General features: G+C 34.8%; 1 protein-coding gene across 3 annotated transcripts in view; it reads right to left on the bottom strand.

Annotated features, from left to right (window-relative positions):
• Positions 1–1,538: 1,538 nt before the first annotated feature.
• Positions 1,539–19,415, bottom strand: part of PHF14 (PHD finger protein 14) — a 187,244-nt gene continuing 169,367 nt past the window's right edge. For 2 of the 3 annotated variants that reach the window (XM_058526320.1, XM_058526329.1), the window contains exon 19: positions 1,539–1,779. In XM_058526320.1, the coding sequence (XP_058382303.1) occupies positions 1,705–1,779 (75 nt within the window). In that variant the 3' untranslated portion in view covers positions 1,539–1,704. The remainder of the gene's footprint in view (positions 1,780–19,415) is intronic. The other variant, XM_058526338.1, reaches the window with a different exon arrangement.

The following is a 19,415-nucleotide window of genomic DNA, read 5'->3' as shown; positions in this document are numbered from 1 at the left end:
ATTTTGGGGGAAGATAGTGGATTGAAAGAGGATGGTATTAATAGGTATTTTAAAATGATTAAATGTGATATTCTGGGGTGGGGCTACTTGGGGCTTGCTACTTTGAAGGCCTGCTCCTTTGAAGGCTTGCTATTCCAGTTACAAGCTACATAACCTTGGTTAACTTATTTCCCCTAAGCCTCACATTGATTATTGGTAAAATGGGAGAAGTAACAGTAACTATCTTTTATATGTTAATAGGGATGATCAGTGACATAATGCACACTAAGTGTTCAGCACAGTACCTGCAACATAATAAATGTCAGCCATGATATGAATCGTGTATTATTGCATCTTTTCAAAAGTAACACTACTAAGGTAATTCTGATTTATGTGAATATGGGTATTTTGAAATAGACTGATGTCTATTTCAAAAACAGAAAGAAATGGGAAAAAAGTCAAATTAATTTTTGTATTTGCTTATTTGCAAAGGCCCTCTGCAGACTCTGACCTGCCTTCTCAGGCTTTTCTTGGCTCAAAGTCTTTGCTCCAAAATTCCTCCAGGGAGTCCAGTCTGTGGGATACAGCTGTTTTCCTGATATCCACAGTTACACTATTTGAGGCTACACATCAATGAATTTTCTATCTTGCCTACTTGCAGTTTTTCCCATTTCAGCCCACTGCATCATAGCTGCCAGCACAGCCCACTGTCACACCTTCATTGAGCTTGTCAGATGCATGTGATAAAACTATGGCTCCAGGGCAAGTGTACAGATTCCAGTGTACAGATTCACTCTGACAGGGAAGAAGTTGTACGCTGGCATTGTCTTACGAGCCCTCCAAAGTTCTGCTTCTCATTTTAAGAAACTCTGCCTTAAACAATCAAAGACATCTGCCAAAAACATTTGGCTCTGCAAATAGCAAGTAAATTCGTTGCTCCTGCTGTAGTTGGCAAATGACAGCTTGGGAATTAGAACCAGGGAAAGTAAAATAGCTGGTTACTGAGAACTCTGATAAAGATAGGGATCAAAGAAATTTTAGAAAATCCCTAAGCCAAAGAAACACAGATGGGGAACTGTTCTTGAAATGTCCAGGAAATGTGTGTAGGGCTAGCACATAGTAGGTCCTTAGTGAATATTTTATGAATTAAACGTCATGGCACTACCTCTGCCACAGAGACTAAATTATCATTTCTTTTTAGCCTTTACCTGAAATCCTAGAGTATTATGTCATACATAAGTTGATGAAATCAGAAAATGGTATTTCATCTTGCGCCACTGGTTGTTTTGAAGAGTTTTCACATGCAAGCAAGCATTCCCTGTTCAATTTTGAATGATGGTGGGTTTTCTTTACATTAATAATTGAAATTCTGTTAAGGCCATAGAACACAACAGAGACTAGTAAGGGGAAAAAAGACTTTTACAGTTTTGCTTTTAGGTCACCCAGATGTATTAACATTTAGGTTACAGATAAGAGAAAATTCCATATCTATTCTCAAATTTCAGTTAAAAAAATTTTTAAAAAGATTTTAAAGTCTAACTTTTATTAAAGGTTTAAATTGCTCTAAAAAACATACAAATTCCAAATGCAAGCTCCTATTTCATTTTCAACGACTTTATTGAGAACATTTTGCAAATTAGATTTTACAATGTAACATTGTACAATTAGAAATTTTATCTGCTACTACATAAGTTGCAAACTTTTCAAAACACTACAGAAAATCCTTTATTTCTTTGGATTTTTCTGTTCCATGCTGAGCTCCTGAGATATATTTTTTCTTTCAGCTTCATTTTCATCTTCCTGTGAAATAAATTTTAGAAAACATTAAAATATAAACTTTAGGGCATTTTATCAGCTATACTTAATATCTTTTAACTCTATTTCTCTAAAGAATTAACTATTGTGATTCCAGTAATCTTAGGGAAAAGGCTATAAAATTATGTAACATTTAAATAGGTACAGTGGGGTGCTGTTTTATACTACATGTTGACTGAAATTTTCTATGACATGTTTTTAAAAGCAACTTATTTTATCAATGACCTAAAAATTACTTTTGAAAACACCTGCCACTAAACAGTATCCTTTTTAGGGGATGGATCAGATATTTTTACCTCACTGTTTGATAAAAAACAATAAATTAAACTTCTGAAACACTTTATGTGCTCCAGCACGGCATTTTGGTCTCATCTAGCATGCTTTCTTGACAGGTCTGCCAATTTTCCAATTACTTGCACCACCATATGTTATCTGAAGATCAGTCAGCTCTAAAATAGGAATCAGGGGCATGTCAGGCTATAGAATTCCTAAAATCTTCTACAGTTTCGATTCTAAGTGGTGGCCTCATAATTCACAGCACGCTCCTGTGGAACACGGCGAATAAATGAAGTGACAACATAACATCTGCTTCCATAGAAATGAAGTGCATCTTGTGTTCAATATTAAACGGTGACCTCCAAAGTATGAAATAATGAGAGTCTGGAAAAATATTTCATCTTACAATTTGTAACCCATCTCACCATACATGTTCCTTCAACAATACCTAAGTACAAAGCAGTCTTGCTGTCCTACGACTTCTGATTTAACAAGTAAGATTTTTCATTTTTATTTAAGCATGAGTAGCAATTTCTTAAGTATCTTTAGACAACAGTAATAATATCAGTATCACCAAACATATCATCCTGCATCTCTGTATCTTATAAAACCAAATTCAATTCAATTAATAATTGCTGAGCTCTGCTTAGTAAAGTGACTTTATTAAGAAAATACAAACCAAAATTATATATCAAGAGAAACTACACCGTTTCCTATAAACATTATGATGGAGAAAGCTTCCTTGATATACTTTGTCTCTCTCTAAATTCAGCAGCATCTGTGATTTAGACTTTGTCAACACCAGGAAAGCAGAGAAATTATCAATATTATCAACTGACCTGAATTATTATAGACATGAGAGATACCAGAGATGGGGTTTTGACTATCATTTTGGCAATGTAATTTTAATACATTTTTCTAAGCATAACAGCCACTGTACGTTGTTTAATTTTTTTTCCAATTTATCTCTGCTGAATAGAGATATTATATTTGATTGACTCTTGAAAATCTACTAAGGAACAGGTAGTTTCTACTTTTAGACAAAAGTTTCTAGAGATCACATTCTAATTACATCCTAATGAAAAGCAAATCTTACTCTACACTCTCCACTGTATTCTTCAGGTGAGACACTGACAGAAAGTGTTAAATCAGCAGGTAAAGGTGGCAAGAAATTTTTGTTAGGTAGCAACGATCTGTCCACATGTTCCCCAAGGCAGGGCTTCATCGTATCCAATACTTCTACCATCTACCGGGGCACATTTAGTACAACAGTTGGAGCCCAATAAATGTTTTCTGAACTATGTGAAACAGTGGAGTAAAAAATGAACAAAAGAAAGGTCTGCCTAAATTAATACGTAATTTGGAAAAGCATAATATCTTTCCGTATCCAGTAGTCATACTTCTAGCAATCTCAACCCACTAGAACAGTACTGGAAACAGAAATAAGCGAAAACGTTTGAAGCAACATCAGCCCAAATAGCCATTATCAAGCTCATATCCTTTAATCTGTAGGAGAAGAGTGGAGCCTTCATCATGCGGACAGTCTACGAAGTTCTCACACCAATATGACTAACGGGTTTAAGAAGCTTGGTTATCTAGTCTTCCCTAGCACCCTTCAATGCTGCTCTAAGTTAAAATAGAAATGTAAAAGGCTTAATAATGACCCTGAGGACTAGGAAGTATCTATACACTTTATTTTCTTATTTAACTAACATTCTTAATATAATGCCAGTCTTTTTGTTGTTGAATTTTTCTTAGTAATAAAGTATAGTTTATAAAAGCATGTCTCTTCTAACATTGCTTCCTGTTCAGGACACGTGCAGAACTGTTTCACACTGTTCTTTATGCTAAGGATATGTCTTAAAATATTTTGCCTTTAAACCATTTGTATAAGTAACAAGATCCAATCTCTTTCTTCCTCGGTACAAAGATAGCTGCGATCTGGATGTAGAAGAGGATTATGGAGGGGTGGAAAGGGCATTTAACCCTAACTGCTAGAGTATAAAAACATCATAATTGCTATAGTATAACATCATCAAAGTAATCAAAATAACAGTAATAGATTTTATCATTATAAATAAAAGCATTACAATTAGATACAATAAAGCTCCAGATAGGATTTCAGAGGTTTTTTTTCTTTTTTGGAAGTGCTAATTTGTGTTTCTAACGTTGCAGGTCAATTTTTATAAGAACTTGCAGTTCAAGACTAATAAAATCACTAAAATAGCTCAGGCAGCATATCAAATATCACTGACAAATGACTGCATAATGACTGAAACTGCAAAGAAAGGAAGCTTTTTACTAAAATATTTCTTCACTACCAGATATTAAAGGCAGGCAAAAATTTCTTCTGATAGATGGCAGGTTTTTGTCACTCTTTGCTTAGATAAGACATCTGTTTGTTTCCCAGTGAAAGAAGACCCTTGCTACACGGATCATTGTCTTAGTGACAGCCCTGACAAGTTTGACATTTGTTTCATGAAGGGTTCTGAAGCAGCCAGCAAGAAAATGTACCCTTTGGGGCCACTGGAAAGCAGACAGGCTTACCTCTTAATGTTTAATCTCGTTAATTCATACTCCAGAAAACATGTTGATTATAACCACCTTGAAGATCTGCTACTTACATGTGGAATTTCAAGAATATGCACCCATATAACAATAACACTCATAACGCCAAATAACTCAATGTGGTTCCTTAGCCTTCTTGCTCTTTTTACACTGACAGCACCGTAGCGAGGAGAATAATAACTTCTAGGCACACGTGGACCATGTAATTATGGTCTGATGCTTCAGGTGGCAACATGAGACTAAAAGAGTTATTCTAACAGAGAAATAAGTAAAAATGCTGCCATTTTTATCTAAACTAAATCCCTCTTACCACTGAATAAAATTTGAAAATTTTGTTTAAATGCTATTCAGCTTGCACCATCAATTTGGAATAGAGGTGCCCTCTATTCTTCCTTATTTACAAATTTGGCTTAGTTCTCATAATAGTTCAAAGATGATTGCAATTAATAAAACCTATCCATCCTGCTTTTCTTTTCTCGTAAGAGGTAACCAACTCCAAACAAAGGCGAATTATCTTAGTAGCTGAATTTCTATCACTCAGGTAATATCTGGACTCAGATTACAGTCTAGGAGTACAGATGATTCTGTATTTACCCTATAGACTGCCAAGTTTTAAATGATTTCTTTTAAAGGTAGGATTATACAAAGGGACAACTTTCCCCATTGTTTATATCTTTAAAGATGACTTTATAAGTACCTTTATCATGGAGAAACCTGTGAAATACCACCTTAACCAATGATCAAGATTAACATCACCAGTAATGCATATTAACATTAACCCTCTGGTATGATACACTAAAAAGGGCACATCAACTCTGGTCCATGGTATCCTTCCCAATAATGCATAATTTCAATTTTACATGAGAAAACACCAGATACACACTCTATAAAATAACTGACAGTAGTCTTCAAAAGTGTCAAGGTCGTGGAAGACAAGATAAAGCTTGGACTATCACAGATTGGAGGAGATTAAGGGGACATGATGACCAAATGCAGTGTGGGATCCTGGACCAAAAAAAGGATGTTAGTGGGAAAACAGGCAAAATTTGAATACGGCCATGGCGTTGTTAGCAGTATTGTCTTGATGTTAATTTCCTGATTTCAGTAATTCACTTTGGTTATAGAAGATGGTACACTACAGGAAGCGGGATGATGGTCAAATAGGAATTATCTGTACTATTTTTCCAACTTTTCTGTAAGTCTAAAATTATTTCAAAATAAAAAGATTAAAAGAATAAAATAAAAATGGCTATTTAATGAAAGTTTTCTAGATTCAAAGTAAGTATGATGTATGGGCAAAGATTTTATGTGGAAAAAAACTCAAGTCACTTGTAGCCCCTAGGATGAAAATACACAGCTAGAATAAATTGTTTGCTTTCCACTGTTCTACTTAAAATTCCTTTCTTAAGTACCTCAAATGTTCATATTGGTGACGTTATTAATTTTATTTTCTTGTCTGTGCTTTCATGTATTTTCTTACTTTTCTACTCTGAACATGGATTACTTCACAATCAGAAAACATAAGCTTTCTTTCTTTTTTTTTTTTGGTGAGGAAGATAGGCCCTGAGCTAACATCTGCCAATCCTCCTCTTTTTTTGCTAAGGAAGACTGTCCCTGGGCTAACATCCATGCCCATCTTCCTCTACTTTACATGGGACGCCGCCACAGCATAGCTTGCCAAGCAGTGCGTCGGTGTGCGCCTGGGATTCAAACTGACGAACCCGGGCCGCCGCAGCGGAACGTGCACACTTAACCACTTGCGCCACCGGGCCCGCCCCAACATAAGCTTTCTTTTAATAAGTCCCTTTATAATCTGGCCATTTGAACTATAGCCCGAAATAACTAAGCATAAAGGGGGTCTATGTTTACAAAGAGAATGAGGTCAGTTGTTTTTACTTTACTGAATTTGCTGTTCACAGCAAAGTCACATGTTGCTACAACAGTAAAACGAAGTGAGAAGGTGCAGTTAAGCACTAACTTAAAATATTTCTATTTTCTTATGATATTTTGTTTAGATTTAAAAAATTCCTTTGACTAAGCAGCGAAGGAAGAGTTATTGTAATTGGATTCAAATTAACAGTCAAAATTATCTGTCTGCTATATTAATGGTTCTTTTAAAAATGTTAGTATATGTATACAGCTTCTGGTGAAAAATATGTAGACACACTTAACCTGTTCTGTTAGTTACAGAACAAGCGCAGAAAAGCAATATATAATTCACTGTTCCAATCTGTGGTTAAAAACTACTTTCTTTTATTCATTTAAAACATATACCAGATATAACTCTCAACAGCATTTAAGATTGTGCTTTTAATACAGAAAATATGCTAGTGCTGCACAATGAGGAAAAAATTTATCTTAATAACTGGAAAAATACTGATGATAATGAAAATGTTTTAGGCAAAATGAGCACGCTGCTGCTTCAGACTAAAATTAATTGGAGTTTTTAACGTTTTACAATTCCACCATAATTCTTTAAATGGTGCATTTACTTCATAGTAATAAACACTTGGATCATTAAGTAAAGTGCAAAATGTGTGTGACGTGCTACATTTAACAACCTTTGGCCCTTTTTCTGTACTTCTGCATTCAGTTTTCCGATGCATTGAATAAGCAATTGAAGACCACAATTAAATTTCCTGACTTTGCAGATTTGAGATTCTTATTTCATTTAATACAAAAGGCAATTAATCTACCATTTTACAACTGAATTCCAACTTTAGTGGGCCATGATAGCTACTGCAATGAACTTACAAGAAATGCTTAATTAAATTTACTGTAAAAAGCATAAAATTTTCTGTCATTTTTTCCTATGACAGAAGTTGCATATTTAATTAGAAAGTCTAAGGCTATACTATAAAATAACGTAACTTGGGAGGTTCTTAGTAAACCTAGCTTAAACACATATGTCATTAAACAGAATGGAGCTCTTTTGTAAATTTCTACCTTTTTTCTCTACTTAGTGACTCAAAAGATAATCAAAGAAATCTCCCTTTAATATTACAAAATCATATCCTTTATTTTAATAGCAAGTAAGACAGATAAAAGGGAGGTAATGAATTTCTAATTTTATGAATGAGAATATATGAATAATTCTACTTCATTTGTTGAACAATTACTTATCTTTCCAACTTGTGATTCTGATTTACATTCTGGTGGAGTAGGTTTGCTTTTCTAAGTCCTTAGCTCCTCCTGTCACTTTTTATTTCTTTATCGTGGCTTTTGGTAGCATGGAAATGGGGCAGTTAAAAATAAGACTTTGGATTTGCCACGTATGATTCGGGATCAAGAGGGAATCTCTCTGACCTGGAAGAAAAGCCCTATGGATGGTGACAGCCATCTAGGGAGGGCGTATTCACAGTAAAGAAAATGAAGATCAGGGAGTGGAAAGTGACAGTCTGGCAAAATAGGATAAAAGAAAGGAAATGAAATGAATGATGGATGGTAAGTGTGAGTTAGGGGAGACTCTGAATGAGCATAAACCCAATGAGGACAGCACAAGTCCAATATATATTAATCAAAAGTTTATGGTTACTAAGATATCATATTTAAAGAGGTTCTTGAGAAAATATTTCTGCACAAATTATCTACTATTCACTAAATGTAACACTTCAAAAACCCCAAATGTGCTAATATTTAAAGACAATACATACAAACTTCTACTTTCCCCATAGGGACTCAAGGAGAAGAGACATTTCTAAATTTACGCTTTTTTATTTTTTGCCCTAAATACACATACAAGTTTAAATTCCCAGGAGTTTAAAAAATTCTACCAAATTAAAATGAGGCAAAAATAACGTCTAAAAGGTTTTAGATACACAAGATCACCAGTCAAATTACAGTTTCAGAGCCTAAAGATTTCCAAGTTGGACAAAAATAAAATCAGTGGTTGGCTCATTAAAATTTTCAGACACACATGCATTGTTTACTATGACTACAAATTATTCATCAATAACTGAGTTCATTATACAAGCTGGAAAATACTTATATGTAGCATATTTTATTTATTCATTAATATAAGCAATAACCATGATACAGGAATTGGACATCGTAGAATAAGTGCCTTCTTTAATAGGATGTGACGGCATTTTGTTTTTCCCTCACAATATGAGGAGTTTAATGCAACATATATAAAAAAGGCACTATATATATTAAAAGAAAAAAAATTTTGCTTAGTCAGGCCCTAAGGTTAATTTTTACCAAAACTAATTTCTATTACTGCCATTAGAAAAATCATAATCTTTGGCCATTTTAATTCACGCCACAATAGAAAATAAGAGAAAACACTGAAATTTTATATTTCCTTTGCAGAATTTTGACATTCTAAACAAAGGACAGTTATAGCTCATGTGTATCAAAATCAGTGTCAAAGAAACAAACAGAATTTACATAAATGGTAATATCATAATCTTAGAGAATAGGCAAGAGACATTCAAAAAGTGAAAGGTAACAAAACTCCCTTAATGAAAATGATATTATTTCCATAACTTGATTTCACTGAATGGAATTCATCAGATTCAAAGTGAAAAATGCAGGGCCGGCCCCGTGGCTTAGCGGTTAAGTGCGTGCTTTCTGCTACTGGCGGCCCGGGTTCAGATCCCGGGTGCGCACCAATGCACCGCTTCTCCGGCCATGCTGAGGCCACATCCCACATACAGCAACTAGAAGAATATGCAACTATGACATACAACTATCTACTGGGGCTTTGGGGAGAAAAAGGAGCAGGATTGGCAACATATGTTAGCTCAGGGCCAGTCTTCCTCAGCAAAAAGAGGAGGATTAGCATCGATGTTAGCTCAGGGCTGATCTTCCTCACACACACACACAAAAAAACAAAAAAAAAAAAAGGTGAAAAATGCAGTTTCCATTAAGATACAAAATAGCCTGATTTAAAGTATTTTAATAATTAATATTCTTTTATTATTATTTATTCTGAGGCCAGATAAACTATAAATATTTTAAACTGACCATTTTGAGACTAGGAAACAACTTTATATTTAAGTAACGTCTAGATAATAGATTTTCAGTTAGGAAATTTATAAACTGTCTCAATTTAAGTTGTTTTCAATATATAATACCCCTGTTAAGCAGGAAGCTGACAAGGTATTCATCTCAAAAGCTACATCAAATTCAAAGATGCACTTCAGGCTAATCTAGAAGCAACTATGTTATGTATGGGACACATCTCATTCTCTCATAGTTCTCCTTAGAGTCATTAAGTCATAGAATATTAAAGTTGAAAGATGTCTAACATAGCTTATCTAACTCCCCACTGTATATATGAAAATACTGACCAGTAGATAGACAAAAATATGAAAGCAATTTCTTCACTAGACTGTCTAGCTACTTAAAAATAAAACAAATAATTCCCCAAGCCCAAATGATTGAAAACTACTTTGTTAAAAGAAAAACAATAATTTCACAGTGGAGAAACCTGACAAACACCACCTTAACTTGAGCCATGAAGGTTAACATCACTAGTAATACACATTGACATCATGTTCCCTCTGATATGATGCACCGAGAAGAGACAGCACCTCTGGTCTGTGGTAGCCTTCCCATAATGCACACCTCAATCCAATCATGAGAAAGTATCAGACAAACCTAAACTGAGGGATATTCTACAAAATAAATGAACAGTACTCTTCAAAAGTGTAAAAGTCATGAAAGGCAAGGAAAGAGTAAGCAACTATAACAAACTGGAAGAGACATGGTGATAAAATGAAATAGAGTAAACTGGACCAGAAAAAGGAGATTAGCGGCAAAACTGGTAAAATTCAAATAAATTCTATAGTTTACCTAATGGTATTATACTACGGCTAAGGTTTGATATTTCTTCTATGCTTACATAAGACGTTAACATAGGGAGAAGCTGAGTACTCCACACTCTCCTTGCAATTTTTGCAACTCTTTTAAAATCTAAAGTTATCTCAACACAAAAAGTAAAAACAGAAAACAATCTTCGTCAGATAATTTAGAAATAAGGATACTTTGGTTTTAAATACCACAAAGTTCTCACCAGAACAGTACGCAGAGGTAACCACAGTTATGGATAACAAGGTTGCGGCACTTTCGTGATATGGACAGCTCATTGCAGACTTCACATTAGAAATCAGTATTTATTGCTTCCTAGTAAAATCATACAGTCATTCAGTAATGAGTTTCACACATGAAATTCATTGTCATGTTTCTGGATTCATGCAGTTTAGGAACCATTAGAACAAGTTGTTCTATGTAACTGTAATATGGTAAAAAATAATATGACCTGTTTTTATGATTTCATATTGTAGTGTTTTTGGGTAGCAGATGTTCTTATTAATACTGACATGTTATTTCACTACCTTTAATCAGGGGTTTCAAGATGATGTCTGACTATTATCTAGAGGAAAAAGAGGGCCTTTTGCTTAACAAAAGAAACTTCTCCACAGAAGCATCATTTGATCTAAGACTGACAATTGTGCACAAATATCAAAACAAAGTGAAAATGTTAGTAAATAAAACGTAAAAGAACCATTTTTATTTTTTATTTTTTGGTAACTCAATGACAGACTTGATTGTACTGATCAAACACTATTCTCATTTTAGAAGAGTCTAGAATATATTTTGTCCTTTGACTCATATTAAACATTTTATTAACTCGAAGTAAATTCTATTCCTAGAATCCTTCCTTTCTCCCTCCTGCAAAAATTTATTGAACAATGATAGTGTGTCAGACAGTGGGCAAGGTACTAGAAATAACAAAGATAAATAAAATGTCTTGCTGCCAAGGGGAGCCCATTGTTCCACTGCGGTATAAAGGCGTGCATATAATCACAATGCAATGGAGAAAGCATATAATCAAGCACTTCAGGCATATAAACGTGAAAAGAAGACAACGGAACCATGACAACACATAAAGAAAGTTTTTTTTAATGATTAATGTTCTAGAGTTGGGCTATAGCATCAAAATAATATACGCCCAAAGATTAGTATTGTGAATCTTTATAACAAATATTTCTCAATGTAACTTACACTGCTCTTTCATTAAGATAAACTCAACATCAAGGACTATGTCTTTCGGAAATAAACTTATGTTTACAAAGTGAATTTTAAAACTTTACTCCCAAGTGAACAGATTAAGTTGCCTCAAATATCTCTATTTCAAGTTGAATGCTCTTTTCCCCAGAGTGAACTCATTAATCTTCACAGTTTTATTGGAAATTAATAGCTCATTAGACGTTCAAGTAACACATCTCCTATGGCACATTAATTTTTCACGGATGAAAAAAGACTTGATTTTGCCTCAAGAAAAATTAAAAATACTATTTTAGAAAATTCCACACAAAATTTTTCTCTAATAGTGGTATTTCATAATCAGTGTCAAAAACAACAGCCATATTTCCACATCTTGAATTTATAGATTATTGCCTAGCCACTACTTTGCTTTTTAAGAAAAAGTTTAAATGTTTTAAACTATTTGCTTTAAACTGTTACCATAATGAAAACCATGCATTGTGTTCTTAAATTATTCACAAAAGTAGGCCACTCGGCAAGTACCAAATCACTGATAAAGCATGCCTGAAAATGCATTCATTTAACCAATGTTTTCTTGACCAATTAGTTATTCGATAAGTATAAAGTATTTCTCAATAGTCCATAATCTAGGCTATAGGACATGAGAAAAAATATTTCATAAAATAACATTTAAAAAAAAAAGATACCCAGGGGGCTGTATAAGCACCATGCATCCCTCCCTGATTAACTGTCAACTACATGTCAGGTATCATGCTAGGTGCTAAAAAACTGTGAGATATAAAACAGACACAATCCCGACCTTCTGGAACTCGTAATCTGTGACTAAAACAACTGAATACTCGGATAACTATATAACTGCAATTATGCTATGTTTAATGAAAGAAAAGTACAGTGCTATGAAATTTTTACTAGAAGGACCTAAAAGTTTCAGGGACGTTCCCCTCCGCCCTAAAAATGACAAATACATTGAGACTTGAAGGATAAGAAGTCGTAGGTCAGGTAAAGAATGAAGGGATGAGCATTCCAGGTAGCAGGAACAGTAAGAAGGCTGTCAGCTGAAGCCCCGTGAGAGAGAGGAAAGGAGTGGGAAAGGACATGGAAAGGTAGACAACATTGGTTCCAGCATTACGCAGTGCTCATGGATGGTTACTTTAGATGTACTTTATATTTGTCCTGTTTCTTCTATGCAGTTGTGGAGTGGAGGAAACTTCAGCTTTGTGGTTAGTGACGGGCCAACCTAGATTCAAATCCTAACTTTCATACACACACTATCCAAAGCTATGCAACTTTGAAAAAAATCACTTACCCTTTCTCGACTTCATTTTCGCCCTCTATAAAATGGTAATAACTATTATTGATGGCTAAAGGTACTAAATGAAATAAAATATGAGAAGACTAGAACAGACCCTGGCCCATAGAAAGCACTCAATATGCTTTATTCTCGCCTCTTTCCAGGCTTAACTTTATGACAGGTTTTAATCATCAATGGCCTATTGATATGCGGGTAGGTAGTGGGGATCCTCTTCAAAAACACTGCTTAACTGAATAACCATCATTATAATAGTAAATAGAATCCAATTCCATCTGTGCCTCTTTAATTTCTGGATCTTGCAATTTCAACTGTTTATATTACCAGATTCAAAGATATCAACAGTAAATAAAAGAATAAGTTAATTGGGTGAATTACTCTCAAAGATCTTCATTCATAAATGGTAATAATTAGGGAAAGGCAATAATTAAATTCTTCAAAATTTTTCAACATGGGCCTTTGATTAGCATCTTTGATTGAAGTTCCTCCCAGAGTGACCTAGAGTCTGCATGATGTCGTAATTGTAGATGAATATAAATTAATGCTTTTTTCTCTGAATAAAGCAACAACCTTAGTGTGGGGGTCCAACTGAAATGAAAATAATCTTGGGATCTAGGTAGGTTCAACATATAAGAACAATAAATAATGATTTGCTGTAGAAATTGGACAAATATAGTTCTTGTAGAGTTGACTTAAGATCCTTTTAGGCATACTGTTGCTTCAAAGAAAATGGGCCACAATCTTATAAATAAATTCTTAGATTTTTAGAAATATTGAATCTTGGAATTGGAAAAGAAGTTAAAAGTAATTTAATTCACCTCCCTGAAGTAATATTTAAATTTTGTTTTTCTTTTACATATGTATATACACAGATATACACAGTCAGGAGTCACTTACCGACGGGGATAAATTCTGAGAAACGCATCGTTAGGCAATTTTGTCTTTATGTGAACATCACAGAGTGTACTTAAATCAAGCACAAGAGAAAATGATGCAAAAGCCCTTGTAAACACGATATGTATGAGGCTGCTGCCAGCATCACATGGCATACTGTTTTACAGTAAACTTTTTTTATAAGTAGAAAGAGTACACTCTAAAATAACAATAAAAAGTATAGTATAGTAAATACATAAACCAGTAACATAGTCATTATTATCATTATCAAGTATTATGTACCGTACATGATGGTATGTGCTACACTTTTATACGACTGGCAGCACAGTAGGTTTGTTTACACCAGTATCACCACAAACACGTGAGTAATGCGTTGTGCTACAGCGTTACGAGGGCTACGACGTTACTAGGTGACAGAAATTTTTTATCTCCATTATAATATTATAGGACCACTGTCATACATGTAGTCCATCGTTGACCAAAATGTCATTATGTAGTGCATGATTGTACACACATACTAAAATGGACAATATTTTAAATTCATGAGGTCTGTATAAATATATGGTAAATATGATTAATCCTTATTGAAAATATAATATTAATTATTTGAATAAATAGTCCATGCCAAAGAAATAAACCTTCATTGTAAGGTAAGTTCCATATAAATAACTTAGTTAAATCTATTAGTTCTTCTCAAATGTGTTTGACTATAATGATAGATCCTATTGGAAACATGAACTGATTCTAGATAAGACATGTTGAGAAACCTACCGGGGAACTTCTGTCAAAGTATTCCTCACTATTAAAAAAAAAAAGAACACAAGACAGAGATCACTTCCATCGGATTGTTTCTGTGTTATGTGAGGACACAATGCTTGGAGATCCTGCAGCCATCTTGTGACCATGAGAGACCAGCCTAAAGTCAAAAATCAACACACTGATAATGTTAGAAGGGAAATGTTTTCTTTAATTAATTAACCCTATAACTACCTAATATTCTCAATTCTGAATATACAAGGTATGAAATGTTAGAAGTAGTGGGTTTTTCTATACTTGCAGTTAAATGTGCTTACCAATACAACATTGGCATCTTTCTTCAATTTCTTCTCCTAGTGCCCTCAGTTTTCCCCATAACTTTTATTTCTTTTAACTTCTTTTTATTGTTGTCTTTAGAACTCTATTACCCTTTGATAACCTTATCTGGAGATGGCTCTAAAGGACCTCAAATGCCATCTATTTTATGATGACTCTTCAATTTATGTCTTCAGTCCTGACATATATCCCATGCTTTAAACTCATATATCCACTGATACTTGATGTCTTAATTGCACTTTTTTTTTTTGTGAGGAAGATTGGCCCTGAGCTAACATCTGCCAATCCTCCTCTTTTTGCTGAGGAAGACTGGCCCTGGGCTAACATCCATGCCCATCTTCCTCCACTTTATATGGGACGCCGCCAGAGCATGGCTTGACAAGTGGTGCATCGGTGTGCGCCCAGGATCCGAACTGGCAAACCCCAGGCTGCTACAGCGGAGCGCGCACACTTAACCACTTGCGCCACTGGGCCGGCCCCTTAATTACACTTTTAATAGGCACCTCAAACATATCATGTACAAAGGCAAACTGCGACACCCCTTCCTCAACCACTGCCAACTTCTCTCAAAAAGCCTTATAACTCTCTTGGTCTGCAATTCACCCAACTGCTCAAACCCAAACTCTAGGGGTCATTCCTTAGTTCCTTTCTTTCTCTCACGCTCCACAGCCAAGTCCTGTTGTCTCTATCACCAAAAGGTACCTAAAATCTGTTTAGTGCTTCCATCTCCATTGTTACCATCTTAGTCCAAGCTATCATACTTCTTGCCTGGATCACTCCAATAGCTTCCTAACCAGCCTTCTTGTTTCTCTTCTTGTACTTGTACAATCTATTCTGCATGTAGCAGACAGCAATCTTTGTAAGACACAGATGACATCACACCCTACCCTTGCTTGAAACCCTCTAATAGCATTGTATTTAGAGTAAATCAAAAATTCTGCCATGGCCTATAAAGTCTCATATCATCTGGGCCCTCCCACCTTTCTAGTTTCATCTTGCACAGTTCTCCAACTTGCTTACCTGGCTCCAAACATGCTGGTCTTCCCTCTGATTCCTGAACAGATGGCACTAGCTGTTTCCTCTGCCCTTGATTTTTGGATGCCTAGTTTTTTTTTGTCATACAGGTCTCAGTCAGTGAGGAGTTCTCAGACTTCATGCATGAAACCCGCCCTTCCTCTACCACTCAAGCAGATTGTTTTCCATAACATTGATCACAATGAAATGATCATTTACTTGCTTATTTACATATCATCTGTCTTCCTTCACTAGAGTCTAAGCTCCATGATAGCAGATTTTCTCTGTCTTGCTTACCACAGTATCCTCAGGAGCTAGTGCCATTCCTATCATATCATAGCCTCAATGAATATTTTCTTGAACGTATGAGTGAATCCTCTACTATATAGATGCATGGGAAACAAATAATAGTTTTGACATTTTGAGTATTTATTAAATACCAAGTATTTACATGCATTGTATGTAATTCTCACAAATGCAAGGCAAGATAAGTATTATCATTCCCATTTCCCATTGAGAAAATTGAGGATTGGAGAGATTAAGGAACTGGCCCTGGTCACACACCTAAAAATATAAGAGGAGCTGGGATTCAAACTCAGCTTTGCCTGACTCCAGAGTTCTCCTTCCAATATACCCTATGGTATGTATATGGACAATTAGAATTGCTCATGATCAATAAATTTTAAAAGGTTCACATACTTTTCTAATATTATTCAATTTTTTCCCAATGAATATTGACCATTAATTACTCAGTTATACAAAAAAGGTTCTAAGCCTACCTTGCAGAACTGATCAAAAAGCAATCTTCAAATCCAAAATAGGTCAACAATTCTGCTCCCTGAAGATTATTTATAGAAATCCTGATAAACATATCAATTGCCTTTTTATTTTTTCAAGCATTCTGACCACATTTAGGATTTGTCGTGTTATATTTCCTAAATCTCATGAGGATGCAGAAATAGTTGAGGGCAAAAAGGGTACTGGGAAATCCAACTGCAAGGATCAGTTTCTGAGCAACATAGAATTATACCATTACCTTGGAATGACTGCTCTTATGTCTTCAAATAAGCTCATGTAAAGAGGATTTATTATGAAGGTCCATGGCTTTCTCAATTCTTTGATAGCTACTAACACAAAAGCTTTCTTTAAGAGAAAGAAAAAAACAGTCTCTATTTCTAAGAATCACAAGCCTCTACAGAGGAAGGTCCATGAAGAACTCTTGGGGGCTCTGGGGAATGTTGAGAGTTCAAACTCAAGGGTCTCAAAAGAAAATCTTTTGTTGTTGTTAGTGCCCTCAGTCAATTCTGACTCCTAGCGACCCTACGTGCTGCAGGGAGGAACTCTGCCCGATCCTTTTGCAGCATCTTCTCACCTTCCGGCGCCGTATCAGACAATGCTCTGCTCCTATTCATAGGGTTTTCCTGGCGAAATTTTCCGAAGTGGGTGGCCAGGTCCTTTTTCCTAGTCTGTCTTAGTCTGGAAGCTCCGCTGAAACCTGTCCACCATGGGTGACCTTGCTGGTATTTGAAATATTGGTGTCATAGCTTTCAGCATCACAGCAACACGCAGTTGCCACAGTATGACAACCAAAAGACAGATGGTGTGGTTCCCTGACCGGGAAATGAACCTGGGCCACAGCAGTGAGAGCAGCGAATCTTAACCACTAGACCACCAGGGCTGGCTAAAGAAAAATCCTAGTATACTACTCAGTTGAATGTAAAACTCTGACATAATGCAATAGCTAATGAAAAATTGTTATAAATTTAAATACATAAAAATGAGAAAATAAAAGTTGATGATCTCATAGCTGCATAATGTGGCAACCAAATTCTTCAATCAAAAATACGTTAAACGTTTAGAAAGTGTTAATTTTCATAATACAGATGTTCAACAATTACCCAGGAAATTTAAATTTATAATTCTCCATTGCATTTTGAGAGAGTTTTTAAAAAATGATTTTATTTTGCTTTTCCTATTTTTTAAATTACTGGTATATATTTTATCATAGACAGAAAATACATAAATAGAATGTGGCTCCTTTATTTTAATTTTCTTTTAAAATAGAAAATAAACTGTATACTCTGTGTTTCACCACGATTTGAAATGTCTTGATATATTCAATTTCAAAGGCATGATAAAGCAGGAATACAACTGAGCAATAGCAGGCATTTGAGACTGTGATGCCATTTTGTCCCCTCTGAAAGTAGGCAGCCTGAATCATTGTTAGGACTTAGCAAACAAGTAGTATACCCCATTATTAATTTGTGTTACATGTTTCACACACACAAGCAGCACAATAAATATGTAATAACACATTGATTTCTGGAAAGCTGTATGAAAAACATGGTTAACATTTTGCTCTTTAGGAAAAATGTAGGCTTCTAATACACAAAATAAATCTATATGCCTTATTTATACTAAGCTTTACTTAAAAAATTAATGATGTGTATGAAAGAATGAGGAGAAAGAGGGCACAGAAAAACTGATGAAAAATATCCTCCTTTCCTTCTTTCTTTCCTCTATTTTTTCATTCAATAATTATTTAGTGAATATCTACTACATGCCATTTGTTCAGGTAGAGAGGAGAACAAACAGAGCTGATCCCTGCTCTCAGGAAACTGATAACGCTGGAAATGTTAAAAGTGTGCTCAATTTATGCCTCTTACCTTCTTTATACCTAGTCAACAAGACACCTCCATGTTTCTTCAGCAAATAAGTTATTTTGTTATCAAGTGCTTCAAACATAACAATAATCATAACCATAACTTATAACACTTACTGAAGTCCTCTGGATATTCCTTCCCCATCCCATTTCCCTTCCTTCCTTCTTACCAGATGTGACCAATACACTGAAGTGGATATTAATCACTCCTTGGTATGTTTTATATTTTAACATTTTATATGAATGGCATCAGATTATATGTATCTTCTACAACTTGCAGTTGATTTTCAACATTACATTTTACTTGTGTTATACTTTCTTAATGTAACATATATGTTTTTGGCTCAAAAGCTAGCAGCACACACTAGAAACAACACGACTAAAGTCAAGGTGATGACAAATATACCACTATAATTTAATCTTGTTTTTGAGATATTAACCAACACAATTAAGAAAAGGGAAAGACATGAAGTATAAAATTATAATAGAGCAGAAAAAATCATCCTTATTTGTGTCTATCTGGAAATGTCAAGAGAATCAACTGAAACTCTGCTACAAACAATAAGAGAATTCAGAGAGAACCTCTATTGATATTATGAGGGAAATCAACAGAGTTAAACAAACAATAAAACAATATTGATCATTCAAGACAACGTTTAAATTCTATATCCGTATTCTTCTAATTATCTTCCTAAATTTCAAGACTGATTAAGGCAAGAATACTGCCCACTATGTGTATTTCTAAGAAAAGCAAATTGATATATTGAATAAGCAATTCACATTCAAGAGATA

This window comes from Diceros bicornis, chromosome 3 (genome assembly GCF_020826845.1).
Source record: "Diceros bicornis minor isolate mBicDic1 chromosome 3, mDicBic1.mat.cur, whole genome shotgun sequence".
Lineage (NCBI taxonomy): Eukaryota > Metazoa > Chordata > Mammalia > Perissodactyla > Rhinocerotidae > Diceros > Diceros bicornis.
Note: the sequence above shows the minus strand (reverse complement) of the source record. Positions and strands in the feature narration are given on the sequence as shown.